Source organism: Periophthalmus magnuspinnatus, chromosome 12, assembly GCF_009829125.3.
Source record: "Periophthalmus magnuspinnatus isolate fPerMag1 chromosome 12, fPerMag1.2.pri, whole genome shotgun sequence".
Taxonomy (NCBI): domain Eukaryota; kingdom Metazoa; phylum Chordata; class Actinopteri; order Gobiiformes; family Gobiidae; genus Periophthalmus; species Periophthalmus magnuspinnatus.
The window spans coordinates 18584145-18601212 of NC_047137.1; the positions used below are offsets into that span (position 1 = coordinate 18584145).

The 17068-nt window shown below is 48.2% G+C and overlaps 2 protein-coding genes across 2 annotated transcripts; both read right to left on the reverse strand.

The window, feature by feature from the left end:
- Window positions 1-307: 307 nt before the first annotated feature.
- tmem121b (transmembrane protein 121B) lies at window positions 308-1489 on the reverse strand. The gene has a single exon (XM_033976027.1). It carries the CDS (start codon window positions 1487-1489, stop codon window positions 308-310), a length of 1182 nt encoding a protein of 393 aa, XP_033831918.1.
- Window positions 1490-2031: 542 nt separating this feature from the next.
- On the reverse strand, window positions 2032-16330 carry mkrn1 (makorin, ring finger protein, 1). The gene is made up of 8 exons (XM_033976297.2): window positions 16224-16330; window positions 13367-13498; window positions 10395-10585; window positions 10101-10318; window positions 9166-9380; window positions 8368-8478; window positions 7746-7890; window positions 2032-6967 (listed from the first exon to the last, which is right to left on the reverse strand). The coding sequence occupies exons 1-8, from the start codon at window positions 16295-16297 to the stop codon at window positions 6758-6760; spliced, it is 1296 nt and encodes a 431-aa protein (XP_033832188.1). The 5' UTR covers window positions 16298-16330; the 3' UTR covers window positions 2032-6757.
- Between the last annotated feature and the right edge of the window lie 738 nt (window positions 16331-17068).

The window sequence follows — 17068 nt, forward strand, 5'->3', positions numbered from 1 at the left end:
GGCATCTGACACACAGGGAGGGCATCTGACACACACAGGGAGGGCATCTGACACACACGGGGAGGGCATCTGGCTGAATCACACATTAGACTGAGCTTCAGATTCGTTGATTTAAACATTTTCCTCTTGTTTTTCAGTAAAGTCCAAAGTTAAATCCCGGGACAGTCAGAGTCTCTCAGCCCCTCCCCCCGGGGTCTCTGCTCCGGGTCCGGGTCCAGACCCGGTTCCCGGGTCCCGGGTCTTGTCCGTCACATTTGCCCTTGACTCAGTTCCACACGCACGCGCCTCCGGTAGCCGTGCACGCGCCTCACAGCTGGTTGACCGCGAGCGTGTTGACGTATCCGTGCGGACACATGTCGTTCTCGGAGACTCCGTGTGAAAAGTGTCCGGGGTTTGATGCCGCGAGTGCGCGCGCCCCGCGTGCGCTCACACACTGCTCCACGAGCTCCAGCGCGCGGCACGCGAGCATGAACACGTTCTTGAACAGAAACACGGACACGGGCGCGCCGTGCGCGTACACCTGGAAGCAGCGCACCGCGAGCAGAGGCGCGTTCACGAGGAGTCCGGTGAAGAAGCGCGCGCACAGCGAGTGGCACGTGAGTTCGTGCACGGTGAGCTCGTGCAGCCAGATGACGGGCGCGAACAGCGCGAGGAAGAACGCGCACAGCACCGCGTAGCGCAGCGGCGGCGCGTGCAGCTCGTTCCGCAGCAGAAGCTCCACCAGAGTGAAACTGTCCAGGAGGTCCAGGCACGTGCTCAGGAAGCTGGCGTGCGCGCGGTGCCGCGTGGCCCCGGTCCCGTCCTCCGTGACGGCGCAGATGAGGCAGAAGAGCAGCGGCGCGCACAGCAGCACCGCGCACTTAAAGCCCGTGACTCCGCACGGGACCTTCAGCGTCAGCAGCTCCAGGATGGACGTCTCCACCACCAGCACCATCTTCGGGGTGCACGCGATCACGTAGATGAGCCAGGCCAGGTACGCGTACGTGAACTCCCCCAGACCCGCGCCGCGCGCGCAGCTCTTCTGATGGAAGCCGCACGCGCGCTCGCGCTTATTACGCGCGTTCTTGATGAAGAAGATGGCCCACCCGGACAGAACCACGAGGTCCGTGGCGATCCACGAGCACCAGGACAGGTCCGTGAAGGCGATGAGGTAAAAGTCCAGCACCGCGCCCTGCAGCGCGAGCGCGCAGAAGCACAGCGCCTTGTAGAGCGCGCGGCCGCGGGGAGCGAGCGGCAGCGCGCCGCCGTGCGTCAGCTCCGCGGAGGTCATGAGGCTGTCTGAAGACACGGGCCGCGCGCTGTCTCCACTGGAGCCGCTCAGGAGGAGCCCGGAGCCGGGGCAGGATCCGGGAGAGGAGCCGCTGGAAGAGGCGCGGTGCGCGCGGAGCTGCTGTGACATCATGACGCTCCTGACGCTCCTGACGCTCCTGACGCCTCTGACGCGCAGGTGGACGCGGCAAAGCGCGGCGCGGGGCTGGAGCGGATTCATGAGCAGAGTCCAGAACCAGAACACACAAGGACAAGGACTGTCCACCACCGCCTCCTCCTCTCCTCCCTCCTCCTCTCTCTGCTCTCCCCCCTCTCCTCTCCTCCTCTCTCTCCTCCTCTCTCTCTCTCCTCCTCCTCCTCCTCTCTCTCTCTCTCCTCCTCCTCCTCTCTCTCTCCTCTCTCTCTCTGGGCCGGTCCTGGGTCAGGTTCAAGGTTAATGTGTTTCGTCTCCTGTATTTGAGAAACACTGGACACAATGGTCCACTGAGTGTAAAATAATCTGGACGAGGCAAAACAAAACTAGACTTTCACTTATTTTATCGTCTTTGAGACAAAAACCTCAGATCAAACTCAGCACCTCCTCAAACAAAGAGACGAAATGAGTCAAAAACACTTTGTGCCTCCATAAACTTAAAGGAAACATGTCGCCCTTTAGTTCAGACCCAACTCAGTCCTGTCCCCGTCCCCGTCCCGTCCCATCCCTGTCCCCGTCCCGTGTCAAACTCTTTTAAAGACACAGTTGAATGAATCCCAGAGCCAGAGTAAAGTGAGTACATTTTTATTAAACAGCACATGAGATCTGCCGTGAGCAGCTTTAAAGAGAAGATCCGGCCTTCGTTACTTCGTTAGCGTAAAACCACTTGGTTATGAGCGTGACCTATGTACAACACCATTACCCACGATGCACCGCGGCAGACGGAGCACGGATTACTCCACACAGACATCACAAGGACAGATGCAGAGAAAGTCACTGAAAACACGACGAGGTTTAAACGCCCGGGACGAACTCAAACGCCGCCAGATCTGACTCAACTTTTTATTATTGGGCTGAAAATCTGCCACCTGCTCGTCTCCATGGAGATCTGCTTAGAATATCCCACAGTTTGGCATTAAACGTCTACCCACCTCCAGCGAGACAAGGAAAGTCCCCTGGATGAGCGAGAGGTCGGCTCTGTGGAGAGGCGACTCCGCTCACAGTGAGAATGTGGCATTTTATGAGCGACAGAATCGACTGTATCGGGATAAATGCAGCGTGGGCGGGTTTAATGCCGTATTGTGACACTTTCCAGGCAAAACATTAGCATCTCCGTGGAGTCCAGAAGCAGCAGACGCCATTTTAGATTCACCTCCATTTTGAGACCAAACGCATCTAAAGAGACAAAAGAACTCGGGGATTAAAATGAAATTGAACTCATTTAAACGTGTTTTTGCAGCGCGGTCACGAGACGGGGCGACTACAGGCTACAGTCCACTCGAGGCTATACGCGAGTGTGAGCGGGTCAGAGGTCACAGGTCAGAGGTCATAGGGCAGGGCTGAGCTGTCGGACATGTTTAGAGGCCGGAGGAGCAGACAGGAGCCAAAGTGCAGAATGCATCAACACAAACTCAACGGCTGAAGAGTACAACATGGAAGTAGCAGTAATAGTAGTAGTGATAGTAAAAGTACGAGGAGCAGTAGTAGTAGTGTGTGTACAGACACGACTGAGCGAGTGTTTGGCTCCAAATGAAGCTAATGGAAGCTAGAGCATCATGAGTATCACAGCAACCAAAGAGCCAATCAGGAGACAGGATGGTGAAGAGACCGTCAAGAGAGCGTGACGTGGAGCCAGAAGCTGAAACGCCGTGGCTAGCGGGTTAGCCATGTCCATTTACATATACAGTTTATGAGGAGTAGTAGTAGTAGTAGTAGTAGTAGTAGTAGTAGTAGTAGTAGTAGTAGTAGTAGTAGTAGTAGTAGTGGAGTGCTTAAGTTCAGGGTTTGGATAAGAATAAAAATCAGACATTTTAATTTACACGATTAAATGAACTGTTGAAGAGTTTAGTCCCGTCCCCCCGGTCCCGTCCCCCCGGTCCCGTCCCCCCGGTCCCGTCCCCCCGGTCCCGTCCCCCCGGTCCCGTCCCCGTCTGCTCCTCCTGTTCGAGTGTTTCTCAACCTGTGGGTCGGGGCCTAAAGTGGTTCATTTAACGGCAGCAAATCACCTACGTTTTTTTTTTTTTTTTTTTTTAAGAACATGAGATTTTTTTATTTTATTTTACATTTTATTGGCAATTCACTCAACAGCGACGTTTAAAATGACGGAAATGTTTTTACGCTTTATTATTTATTTACAAGTTGTACAAGTTCAGATCTTAAATCAGACCCGCTCCACAGAATCTTCAGATGTTTCTCCAGGTTCTGCTCGTTTCTTCTCCTTGAGCCTCTGAAGTTTTATTTGGAGTGATTCATGTTTGAGTTTAATCTGTTATTTTCAAGACTCCATTTTGTCAGGTTTGTGCTGCTCTAGTGTGACGTGCTGCTGTCCATAGGGGGCGCCACAGTTTTGTAACGCGGACGTCAGCGGATTTGTTTGTTTTATGAAGTGGTTTTCGATGAACATTGTGATTTAAAAAGTGTAAATTGCACCGTCTGACACTCGTGGACGGTTAAACGGCAGAGACACGAGCACAGGGCTGATTTAAGAGAGAAAGTGGCTTGAATAAATACAGTTTCAGTAGTGCACACGCCTGTGGGACATTCAGAACGGAGGACATTTTAGTTTAAGCTTCATATTTCAAGGTGTATTTTTGATTTTACTCGTCGACTTTAACCTGATTTTTGTGCAGAATCAGTTTAAAAAGGCTCATGTTATTTATATTTATCTAAAATGATCTGTTCTGACGTTTCCTCGTCACAAACAAACAGACCTGGAGTTGTGTTTCGTTTCATTCACACACGTTTAACGCACGAGCTGAAACCACTCGATGACATCACAAGGTGGAACGTGGCATTTTGATCTTTGGAGACGTAACAGACGAATAATAAAGTGCGACTCAAACATGAATGAAACAAAAACACGACTCCAGGTTTGTGACGAGGAAACAGCAGCTCAGACTCAGTTTTGTGCGACGCCGGAGCTTTAAACGGTGATAAATGTTTCGTTTTTAAACATATTTACTTCATGTGTAATTATAAACTCTACTTATTATGTTGGGATATTTTTATTTATTAGTTTCTAAAATAAAAACAGCACGAAACATTTGATCTTAGTCGTGTTTTGTGCAGAATTTGATGTCACTGTAAAAACACATTTATGACACTGGACCTGAACAAACAGATCTGACCTGTTTTACTTTTGTGTTTTTAAATCACACACTTTTTCCACGAGTGACGTCACCACAGGAACATTTAAAACTGGGAATCGATACTAAGGGACAGACTCGATACGATACCGATACCACGATGATGATGATGATGATAATTAAAAAAAACCTCTTTCTTTAGATGATACACTGTGATGTTCCACTTTAAATGTTTGTACTTTGTGTGTAATCCCTCAGTCCAAGAGGAAGAGGAGAGGAAAGAGGGGATGAGAGGGAGGGAGGAGAGGAGGAAAGACGAGAGGAAAGAGGGGATGAGAGGGAGGGAGGAGAGGAGGAAAGAGGAGATGAGAGGGAGGAAGAGGGGAGGAAGAGAGGAGGAAAGACGAGAGGAAAGAGGGGATGAGAGGAGGAAAGACGAGAGGAAAGAGGAGATGAGGGGGAGGGAGGGAGGGAGGGAGGAGAGGAAAGAGGGAGGGAGGGAGGAAGAGAGGAGGAAAGACGAGAGGAGAGGAGATGAGGGGGAGGGAGGGAGGGAGGAAGAGAGGAGGAAAGACGAGAGGAAAGCGGAGATGAGAGGGAGGGAGGGAAGGAGGGAGGAGAGGAAAGGAGGAGAGGAAAGAGAGGAAAGAGGAGAGGAGAGGGAGGAAAGACGAGAGGAAAGATGACATGAGAGGGAGGGAGGGAAGGAGAGGAAAGGAGGAGAGGAAAGAGGGAGGGAGGAGAGGAAAGAGGGAGGGAAGACGAGATGAGAGAGAGGGAGGAAAGAAAGAGGGTAAAGGAGTGTAGAGAAAGAGGAAAGGAGAGAGCAGAGGTCCATGTGTCTTTTACGTGAAACATTCAGAAAAGACTCATTTTTAGTATCGATACCTGTGAAAAGTGAGTATCACATTTCGATACTGGCTTCAGTATCGATTAGTGTCTGATTCGATACTTTTCACATGTCAGAAAAGTGAAAAACTTTATTTTCAGTGCGATTTTCCTACTCGTTACCATTTCAGTTGTGTTATTACATCTTTAAATATACAAGTATCGAATCTATTCCTTAGTATCGAAATGGAGTTTGAAATGTTAGTATCGTGACGTCACTCGTCTGAAACACAAATCCGCCAGGCCGAGTAAACGCGTGTGAAGAAGTCCACACGAGCGTCGAGACTCAGAATCCAGGCCTCGTCTCTGTCGTTTTTACAGCGTGTTTGTTTTTTTGCAGTGTTGGGACTATTTTACGACTTCAAACCATCGACATCGTCTCATTTCTCAAACGTCCTCTCCTTGTCCACGGAAGAGACTCAGAGCCGACCGCGTTAAACTCTAGAGCGCACACTGGCGTCCCGCTGAGAGACAGGCGCGGCGGCCATCTTGGGACTGTTACTCCACAGTTTTGCACATCGGTTTGACTTTTTCTGATGTTTTTGTCCATTTCTGACAAAAACATTTTAGTTTTTATAATGAAACCTACATTTATCCCATTTACTCATAAGTTTATGCATTTCTCTGGCAGCAGTGCGTCTAAATCACAGACTGAAGAAGTGACTGAACTCCAACCACGAGTATCATAGCAACCAAAGAGCCAATCAGGAGCGACCTCGGGGAAAGAAGGACCTGATTTGTCTGTTATTAATGTTCATATCTTGATTTACAGACACAATAGTGAAATAAAAACCCCAGGATCATGTAGAGGGTTAATACGAACATTTAAGACCAGAATGAGTCTGAAGCAGCAGAGACAGAGAGAGGACAGAGGAAGTGCGACATGATCACTTCCTGTTTAGAACGCAGCGGCAGCAGGTTAGCCACGTCCATGTATATAAACAGTCTGATCTGTAGAGTATTCACGAGCAAAATGCATTGTCGTCGCGTTGTTATTGATATTTTTGTTCATTTCTGAGCGAGTGTAGAACTTTCCCCGTCTCCGTTTGATTGGGCGGAACGATACAAAGACACGTTTGAATGGCGCCGTTATCTGGTCACTAAAAACACGTCGATTCCCAAACTGTCCATTAGTGATTTTTATGTGGAGGCTTCAGTCCCTGTTCTCAGCAGCAGGGGGCGCTCTAGAGTTTAATCCCGTCTCTGTAAAGGGAAGAGAAGAGGACGTTTGAAGAGACGCGTGCTTTTTTTTTAGTGTGTTTAGACTCCGCCTTGCCCCGCCCACCCTCCGCCCGCCCGTAGCGGCCTCCAGAAGGGGGCGCTATAGGTATATTTCGTAGAAGTCGTCGAGCTCTTCGTGGAACAGGTCCCATTCGTCCTCTGAGTCCGTGGCGTCCTCGTCCGTCCTCGCCGCCAGCAGCATCAGGAGCATCTCGCTGAGTTCAAAGGTCACCAGGTCTTCTTCGTCGTCCAGGGAGTCCGTGCTGTCGCGCTCGTCCAGCAGGTCCCAGAGCGGGGTGCGCCTGGAGGCCTGGAGGGGAACAGCAGCACCAAACACAATCAGGGACTAGGATCTAGACAAAAAGCTTAAAATAATTTTAAAAATAGATCGGCTCAGTTGAAAAGACCAAGTTTAAACCATAAGATTAATCTGACACTCAGGTCTGTGCGGCTGAAGAACAGATCAACTTTATGAAGATGAAACATGTGACTTTTGTTTATTTAAACTAAGGCGGCGATGAAACTTTGGGCCAATCCACATGAAACTAAAACTAGTACAAAGATATTAACCATAAACCAGGACTAAACGAGGTCTAAATGAGGTCTAAACGAGGTCCAAACGAGGTCTAAACGAGGTCCAAACCAGGACTAAACGAGGTGTAAACCAGGACTAAACCAGGTCTAAACCAGGACTAAACCAGGTCTAAACCAGGACTAAACCAGGACTAAACCAGGACTAAACACACCTGCAGTCTGACATTTACACAGTAAACTCGACCTGTGGACTCTCACAGTTAACCCTCTTGGATCTTGGTGACTGTATATTTGTGTATTTGTATATTTGTATATTTGTGTATTTGTGTATTTGTATATTTGTATATTTGTATATTTGTGTATTTGTGTATTTGTATATTTGTGTATTTGTGTATTTGTGTATTTGTATATTTGTATATTTGTGTATTTGTGTATTTGTGTATTTGTGTATTTGTGTATTTGTATATTTGTGTATTTGTGTATTTGTGTATTTGTATATTTGTATATTTGTGTATTTGTATATTTGTGTATTTGTATATTTGTGTACTTCTCACCCTACTCCTGTGTCCTCCGCTCGGCCTCTGTCTCTGTGGTTGCGCCTCCTCCAGGCGACCGTCTGGAAACGCATGTTTGTAAAAACAGTTTGACCCAAAAGGACACGTCCCACGGCCTTCATCAAAGTACCGACACGCTTTAGTCCTGCAACAAAGTACTGCGTTACACAGAGTACTGCACTCAGAATACTGGGTATAAGAGGAGGTATTTACTCCTGTGGGGTATTAAAGAGGAGGTATTTACTCCTGTGGGGTATTAAAGAGGAGGTATTTACTCCTGTGGGGTATTAAAGAGGAGGTATTTACTCCTGTGGGGTATTAAAGAGGAGGTATTTACTCCTGTGGGGTATTAAAGAGGAGGTATTTACTCCTGTGGGGTATTAAAGAGGAGGTATTTACTCCTGTGGGGTATTAAAGAGGAGGTATTTACTTCCCTTCTATGTAACACATAACATTTAGTTCTCCATGTTTCCTTTTATCGTTTTGTAAATGCTAGATTAAAGTTTCACTTTTGCTTGTGTCGCTCTGAGTCTCTCCTCCCTTTGCTCTCTGTGCTAAGCCCCTCCCCCTTCAGAGCACTAGCACAACACAATCGATCATAGTGTAAATGTTTCAGACGTACCCCATTCCGTCCTTGTATTTCTGGATAAGTTTCTGTTTGTCGTCTTTGTCTTCGACCCAGTACTCGCTCGGGATCACGAAGTTTGACGTGATTCGACACTCGGGACACGACCTGCACAGGAACAGGAAGTTAACCCTCTATGTTCTGTCACGCATGTCACAACAGAGCAGCCATTTTTACAACAGATGAGAGCAAGTGCCGTCACGCTGGGGTGTACTGCATGTGAGTCTACGGACGACAGTTTAGGAGTTTCCACGGTGACAGTGAACACATTATCAAACATGAAAAAATATAAAAGTGATGTAAAGAGCTCATGTTCAGGATCCGAAAAGGTGATGCAGATGCTTCAGGAGACTACAGGCCTACAGGAGAAGACTGCAGATGTTTCAGGAGACTACAGGCCTACAGGAGAAGACTGCAGATTTTTTAAGAGACTACAGGCCTACAGGAGAAGACTGCAGATGTTTTAGACTACAGGCCTACAGGAGAAGACTGCAGATGTTTGTTTCAGGAGACTACAGGCCTACAGAGAAGACTGCAGATGTTTCAGGAGACTACAGGCCTACAGAGAAGACTGCAGATGTTTCAGGAGACTACAGGCCTACAGGAGAAGACTGCAGATGTTTTAAGAGACTACAGGCCTACAGGAGAAGACTGCAGATGTTTCAGGAGACTACAGGCCTACAGGAGAAGACTGCAGATGTTTCAGGAGACTACAGGCCTACAGGAGAAGACTGCAGATGTTTCAGGAGACTACAGGCCTACAGGAGAAGACTGCAGATGCTGGTATGGACTCACTTGATGATCTTGCTCTCAAACTGCTTGGCCCTCCTCCACTTGCGTATGCACTTGAGACAGTAGCAGTGGGAGCAGTTGGACAGGATCCCGAAGCGGCGCTCGCTCGGATTGGCCTTTTCGAACACCACCTCCATACAGACGCCGCACATCATGTCCTTACTGCGCTGCACGGCGAACGACAGCTCCATGTCCTTCTCATGGGCCTCTATACACGCCTGAGGACAGAATGCAAGGGGAAGACAGAGAGACAGACAGGTTGTTAAAAAGAGAGAAAAAAACACATATTTAACACTTGTATTCTAAATGATTCTGTGCAATGACATCACGCTGGGGTTATTCTGCATGTAGGTTTATGGTGGAATGTTCAGCAGTTACCATGATGACACAATGCACACATTAGCAAACATTGTCTCATGTTTTTTTTTTTTTATTTATGCTTAAAATTTAAAACTTAACTCAAAATGGATGTAAACAAAACACAGGACCATGAGCTGGGACTGACCACAGGCTCCTGGACGAGTTTGATTTTACACAAAAAGAAGAGTCACTGAAAAACTGCTGGTTAATGCTAATGCTAATGCTAATGCTAATGCTAATGCCAGCTAGCTTGTGACTAACATTATTTGCGAGGGACTTGTTGAACAGCACAAATCAGCTCATCTGTTCATGGTCGGATTGTGCCAAAACAAAGCTCAGAGTAAAGTGTAACAGACAGAGCAGTGCCTACAGTTAGCGTTACACCTCCAAGAATGTTGATGACATCAGCCGCAAAGTATCACCGTCATACTGTGGAACATTCCAGGCAAAGCAATGAACGTTTCCATGAACCTCCACCCAAACCCCTGCCCAGAGCCTGCACATCGCCCCCTGGTGGTGCTGTGGTGGTGCTGTGGTGGTGCTGTGGTGGTGCTGTGGTGGTGCTGTGGTGCTGGTACCTTGGTGTGCTCGGAGCGCTGGGAGCTGTCCGTGGGGTGAAGCACCTGGAGCCCGCACATGTCGCACACGTCGCCATGGAGATACGCACAGTTCAGTCCGTACCGACACTCGCCCACCGCCGCGTACGGACACAGCGTCTTCCCCTGGGTCCTGCGCTCCTCTGTGTCCTCTGCAGCGTCCTCTATGTGAGGGACACACGTCTCCGCCTTCCCCGAGTCTGTGGACAACACGGACAAAAGTGTGTGTGTGTGTGGACAGGGACGCTTCACCTGTGTGTGTGTGTTTAGACTGACCTCTTCCGCAGTAGGGCTGACCAGGCACAAACTCTGCGGCGTTGACCCAGTCTGGAGCAGGTCTGGTCTCTGGTCTGGACTCGGTTCTGGTCTCAGGTCTGGTCTCGGGTCTGGACTGTGGGTCTGATGGCGGCGGAGCAGACGGCGGCGTCTTTGGAGGCAGCTCCTCTTTCACTTTACTGTGTTCAAACCTGAAACACATTTACATGAGTCAGAATCAGAGTTCAGTCTGATACGTCTCCATCCTCTCTCCGTCGTGTCTCCGCTCCAAACGCCATCGTCCAATCAGATTTGTTAATTTGAGTGACACGTGTGAATGGAAGCAGCTCATTGGTCACTCATCATTTACAAACAAAACCACATTTCTCTCTCAGATGAACAGTTTAGTTCTTCTCTTCGATTCTGCACAAATCCTCCATGTTTTTCAGTCGTGTCATATTTTTGTCCTTTTGTCCCTCGTGTTGGACACATTTGTTTTGACACAGATGGACCATGTGTGTCCCTGATTGGCTGATGCACCTGTCAATCACATCCATCTGAGCTCAGGGAGGTCGTCTCCAGATGAACAGAGACATTAAAGTGATGTATGTTTTTATATTCAACAATGAGTCTCCTGTGGTTTTTCTCATAGAAATGTGAGAGGAAGGAGAGAGAAAGAAGGAAGGAGGGAGGGAGAGACGAGAGAGAGAGACGGGAGAGAGACAGAGGAAGGAGAGAGAAAGAAGGAAGGAAGGAAGGAAGGAAGGAGGGAGGGAGAGACGAGAGAGAGGAGGGAGAGAGAAACGAGGGAGGCGGGAGAGAGGGAGGAGAGAGACAAAGGAAGGAGAGAGAAAGGAGAGAGGAGAGACGAGAGAGAAAGGAGGGAGAGGAGAGAGAGAGGAGAGGAGAAAGGAGGGAGAGAGAGAGAGACGAGAGAAGGAGTAGCGGAGGGAGACAGGAAGGAGAGAGGGGGGAGAGAGGGAGGAGAGAGAAAGGAGGGAGGAAGAGAGGAGGGAGGAGAGAGAAAGGAGGGAGGAAGAGAGGAGAGGAGGGAAGGAGAGCGAGACAGAGGCAGGGAGAGGAAAGAGAGGGAGAGTGTGAAGGAGAGAGCGGGACAAGGAGAGGAGGGAGGGGGGTAAATGTATGCATATGAACCTGAAGACCCCAGCGTGGGAGTGAGGGAGGAGGAGGAGGAGGAGGAGGAGGGCAGACAGCAGACAGCTAAACGCGGCTAATGCTAGCACAGTCTGGAGCGCAGGCAGACAGGAAACAAAAGACACCAAGACAAAGACACAGCGCCACCTGGGGATCGCCCCCTCCACGCGCCGCTAAAGAGACGGAGACGGAGACAGGACAGGGGAGGGGGCTGGTCCTGGTTTGGGGGTGTATAGTAACGCAGAGAGTCTCAGTCTCCCCCCCGTCTCGGTCTCCCCCCCGTCTCAGTCTCCCCCCCGCCTCAGTGTCTCCCCCACCTCAGTCCCCCCTCGTCCTAGTCCCCCCCCGTCCCAGTCTCCCGTCTCAGTGGGTGTATAGTTATGCAGAGGAGACAGACACACAAAGGCTCATAAAGGCTGAGGACCCGGGGTCAGACGAGGACACTGCAGATCTGTAAATCCACATAAACTCGACCTGTCGCCTGGACCAGCCCCGACCACCAGGAAATAAAAACAATCTGTACACACACATAACGCACACATAACGCACACATAACGCACACATAACGCACACATAACGCACACATAACGCACACATAACGCACACATAACAGAACAGTGTGCAGTATTTCACTCTGGTCCATGGTGTGTGTCTGTGTCTTACACTTGTCACAGACACATCAGTACAAACAGATTCAAGAAACACTCATTTCTGTCAGTGGGACTTTTTCAGTATCGATCCCTGTGAAGCATCAGTGTTTAGTATCGATACCTGAGAAGCATCAGTGTTTAGTATCGATCCCTGTGAAGCATCAGTGTTTAGTATCGATCCCTGTGAAGCATCAGTGTTTAGTATCGATCCCTGTGAAGCATCAGTGTTTAGTATCGATCCCTGTGAAGCATCAGTGTTTAGTATCGATACCAGTTTTAATATCGGTTTTAATCTGATTTGACACTTTTGACATGAGACCAGAGAAACATCTGGGACGGTCCAATCACAGCTCTTAGTTCTGTCTCAAAAGCAGAAGATGTCTCCAGGGAAAAGAAGGCTGCCCTATAACCAGAGGGTTGTCGGTTTGAATCCCGCTCCCCTCGGCTGTGCTCAGTGCCTCTGCTCCTGACAGGTGTAACCCTGAGGATGGGTCAAATGCAGAGGACACACGGGTACAGAGCCTTAAAGTCTCTGAAGACTTTAAACTGTTGCATCAGCTGACACTGAGACGCCATGTGCAGCACAAAGACACCAGAGGAATCCAACCATGTTTTACTCCTCCTCTCCTTCATCCCCTTCTCCCTCTCCTCCCTCCTTCTCTCTTTCTCAAACACTTGTACGCAGAACTTCTCAAATGTCACATTCACAGAACGACTCTCGAAAGCAGTGACTGAAATAAACCAGAGACATTTTTAACTTGAACTGAGAAGTGACTGTGACAGCTGAGGAGCATCTCCAGACACATCTCCAGAGCTGAGAGACGCCACGAGAGCTGAGGAGCATCTCCAGAGCTCCGAGAGACGCCACGAGAGCTGAGGAGCATCTCCAGAGCTCCGAGAGACGCCATGAGAGCTGAGGAGCATCTCCAGAGCTCCGAGAGACGCCATGAGAGCCGAGGAGCATCTCCAGAGCTCTGAGAACATGTGTAAATGTGATCAGACAAATGGACACACACTTCCACATGATGACATCACAAGGTGGAACAGAGTGTTTTCAGTTTGAGAGAAGAACTCAGCCTAAATCTGCAGGTTTGTGTTAAACATGTGAGAATGAAACAAAACAACTCCAGGTCTGTGACAAAACGACATTAGATCAGAGTCATATCGGCTCTTTAAAGTGCCCCTCACCTGCAGCGCTCCCCGTACGCACACGCCCCCTTCTGGTAGAACTTGCAGATCATGTTTGCGGGTTTGCTGCTCATCAGGTCGTGAGAATAGCGACAGTTTTCTCCCTCTTTACACAGGCCGTGCATGAAATACCTAAAAACAACAGAACAGACGTGAGCAGGGAGAGAAGAGCACACAAAGATATAAAGAAAAACGATAAACAAACCACTTTTACTTGTGTGGGGTATTAAAGAACAACCCCTCCCCCTTCAGAGCACTGCTAAGCCCCTCCCCCTTCAGAGCACCGCTAAGCCCCTCCCCCTTCAGAGCACCGCTAAGCCCCTCCCCCTTCAGAGCACCATCACAATGAGCTGCCTCCCACTAATGAAACTACTGCACATCACACCAGGTTTGTCACGTCAAGTGCACAGTTTTGTGTTAAGTTCTTCTATATTTACGGAGGGTTATTGTGTGGAGCATAGATGATGTAGGCTTGTGGGCGGAGCCTCGTACTGCTAACTGTAAGGAGGGTTTTAGATTGATTATTCAAACATGCACGGATGACATCTAAAAAAGCTCAGTGGATCAGTGTTGTCCGATTTCATTTTAGTTTAAAGTAAATATGTTCTGTAGTATCGAAATCGGTATCGGAACTGAAAAGGCTGAACCGATGCGTCTCCAGTTTGACCCTAGAATGTGTTTGTTTTTAAAGGCGCTGCTGCTTTTTAACACAACGGAAATGATTCTGCTCCTGACCCGCTCCTCACTGCAGATCTGACCTGAGGAGAACCACGCAGACAGAGCAGAACATGCAAACACAGAGGAGCTCCTGACCAGAAACACGGGTTAAAATGGAGTCAAATGAAGCCACGTGTTGTTCGTGTTCTCTGCTGTTGTGAAATCTTTGTTTGGAGCATTATTTTTAGAGCCTGAACCACAACGTCAGGAATAAAAAACGTGTGACGCAGGAGAGCACAGGAAATCGACGTTTTATCTGATCTTAAACTTAACAATTCCACTCAGTTTGACAGATTTACGATAATGATTCAAGTTGCTGAAAAATGTTCTGAATATGAATAATTATAATGTTTAAATTCTGAATACGCTCCATATTTAAACTGTTAAATAACTGAACTTTATTACAGGTGAAAACAGCAGTGATCCAGAAGACGTCATCAGGAGAAGTCGTTTTTTTTTTCCTGCTTATTCTAGTGATCATCTTTTTGGCGATTCACACGATTTTATAAAATGCTCCACCAACTTTTTAATCACAATAAACAAAACGATTCTTTACGGTCCAATCACTAGTTTTTCTGCCGATTCCTGACGTCAACCGATCCCAGAGCAGAGACTCCAAACAGCATTTATTTACTTTAAACAAAACAAAACTGATCCAAACGGGTTACGGAGACGTTTTTTCTCTGTCAAGTAGTGACGGAACAACTTTGGATAAATAAAATAAATACAAATTCAAACATTCTGAGTCGTCCTGGTCCGAGTACGACCTGTGAACAGTCTGATTACATCATTTAAACGTCCATCCTGGAGATCGACTGCACCGATATTTGGAAGTCAGTATCTTTGGATCATTACTGAAATCACCCAAATAAAAGATTGTGTTTTAAAATAACGAGGCAGGAGTGACATCGTGATACTAAAACCTCAAACTCTAATTTGATACTGAGGAATAGTCTCGATACTGATCCCAATACCACGATGACAATAAAAACGCTCTTTCTTTGGACAATATGCTGTGATTTTCCACATTAAACCGTAGAACATTGTGTCTTAAATCTGTGTACAGCAGGTTCATAGTCATTACAATGTTGTCTCCTCGTCACACACAAGTTAACTGAAAACACTCTGTTCCACCTTGTGATGTCATCATGTGGTGATACAGGAAGTGCTCCGCTGTGTTTTTAAACTCCACACACCTTCATTTATAGAATCATTTGGATCATTTCAGTCCTGGAGTTGTGTCTTATCTCGACTGAACTAAAGGTAAAAGTGTAGTGTTCACTTGAAAACTACCACTTGATGACATCACAAGGTGGAACAGAGCGTTTTGAGCTTTGGAGATGTAACAGACTAATAATAAAGTGCGACTCAAACATGTGAATGAAACAAAACACAACTCCAGGTCTGATTTTGAGGAGGAAACATCATTAGAACATGGATTAAAGCTACAAGAGTCAGTTTTGTGTCATACAGGAGCTTTAAATGTCTTGTATAAACAAATAAAATCTGCCAACAGCACAGTCCCTGGTGAAGTTGTGTCTGGCTCAGCACAGGCCACATGAGACACAAGAGTCACAACAAGATCCGAGCTGCAAGTTCCACTCTGTTACGTAACTCACTTTTCTCATGAGATCCACTGAATATAAACGATAAATGTGGTGGATAAACCCGCGGGTGTGAGCGAGGAGAGGCCCGGGGAGAGCAGCTCGGAGCTCGGTGTGTGGAGGAGGGACCCGCTGGAGCAGTTAGCCCGGAGTTAGCCCGGAGTTAGCCCGGAGTTAGCCCGGAGTTAGCCCGGAGTTAGCCCGGAGTTAGCCCGGAGTTAGCCCGGAGTTAGCCCGGAGTTAGCCCGGAGTTAGCCCGGAGTTAGCCCGGAGTTAGCCCGGAGTTAGCCCGGAGTTAGCCCGGAGTTAGCCCGGAGTTAGCCCGGAGTTAGCCCGGAGTTAGCCCGGAGTTAGCCCGGAGTTAGCCCGGAGTTAGCCCGGAGTTAGCCCGGAATTAGCCGTTAGCCGCTAACAGCTGAGCGGAGCAGACGCCGCTGTCAGCCGCCTCCCGCGCACTGCTCCCCGGGTCTGTGCGCTCCAGGGGCTCGCTAAAGGCCCCGGGGTCGACGTGAGGCCGCCCCGGAGCCGTGTCTCACCTGCAGGTTACGTGTTTGGTCCAGCCGCCCGTCCCCACCGGAGCTGCCGTGGACGCTGCTGCTGCCTCCGCCATCGCTGTTTATGTTCAAGCCCGACCGGAAGTGCCGCACTCGGGCTTTTCCGCCAGCGCTCGGACACACTCGGAAACATCCGGAAACACTCGGAAACAGTCGGACACGCTCGGACACAACGGAATGTTTACCGAAAATATTTATTGTAAATTCATGAAAGCTCCATATTAGGCTAATGCTCTGATCTGGAGTTGTGTTTTGTTTCATTCTCACATGTTTAACACACAAACCTGCAGATTTAGACTGAGTTTTTCTTCTCTCAAACTGAAAACACTCTGTCCCACCTTGTGATGTCATCATGTGGTGATACAGGAAGTGCCCCACTGTGTTTTTAAACTCCACACACCTTCATTTCTAGAATCATTTGGATCATTTCAGTCCTGGAGTTGCCACTTATCTCGACTGAACTAAAGGTAAAAGGAGGAGTTCACTTTAAATCTACCACTTGATGACATCACAAGGTGGAACAGAGCATTTTGAGGTTTGGAGATGTAACAGACTAATAATAAAGAGTGACTCAAACATGTGTGAATGAAACAAAACACAACTCCAGGACTGTTTTTGAACATGTTTTAAAGCTCATGAGAGTCCATTTTGTGTAATTTAGGACCTTTAAACTGACCTCATGGACTAGACCTTTGTTAAACTCATTTACATAATTAAAACCCAATCAAATGCCCATAATAAAAGTATAACCTGTGCTATACTCACATTAACACATTGGAGTGGGTGTTGGCGCCCTCCAGTGGCTGAAGAGGCTCTGCACATTGGTC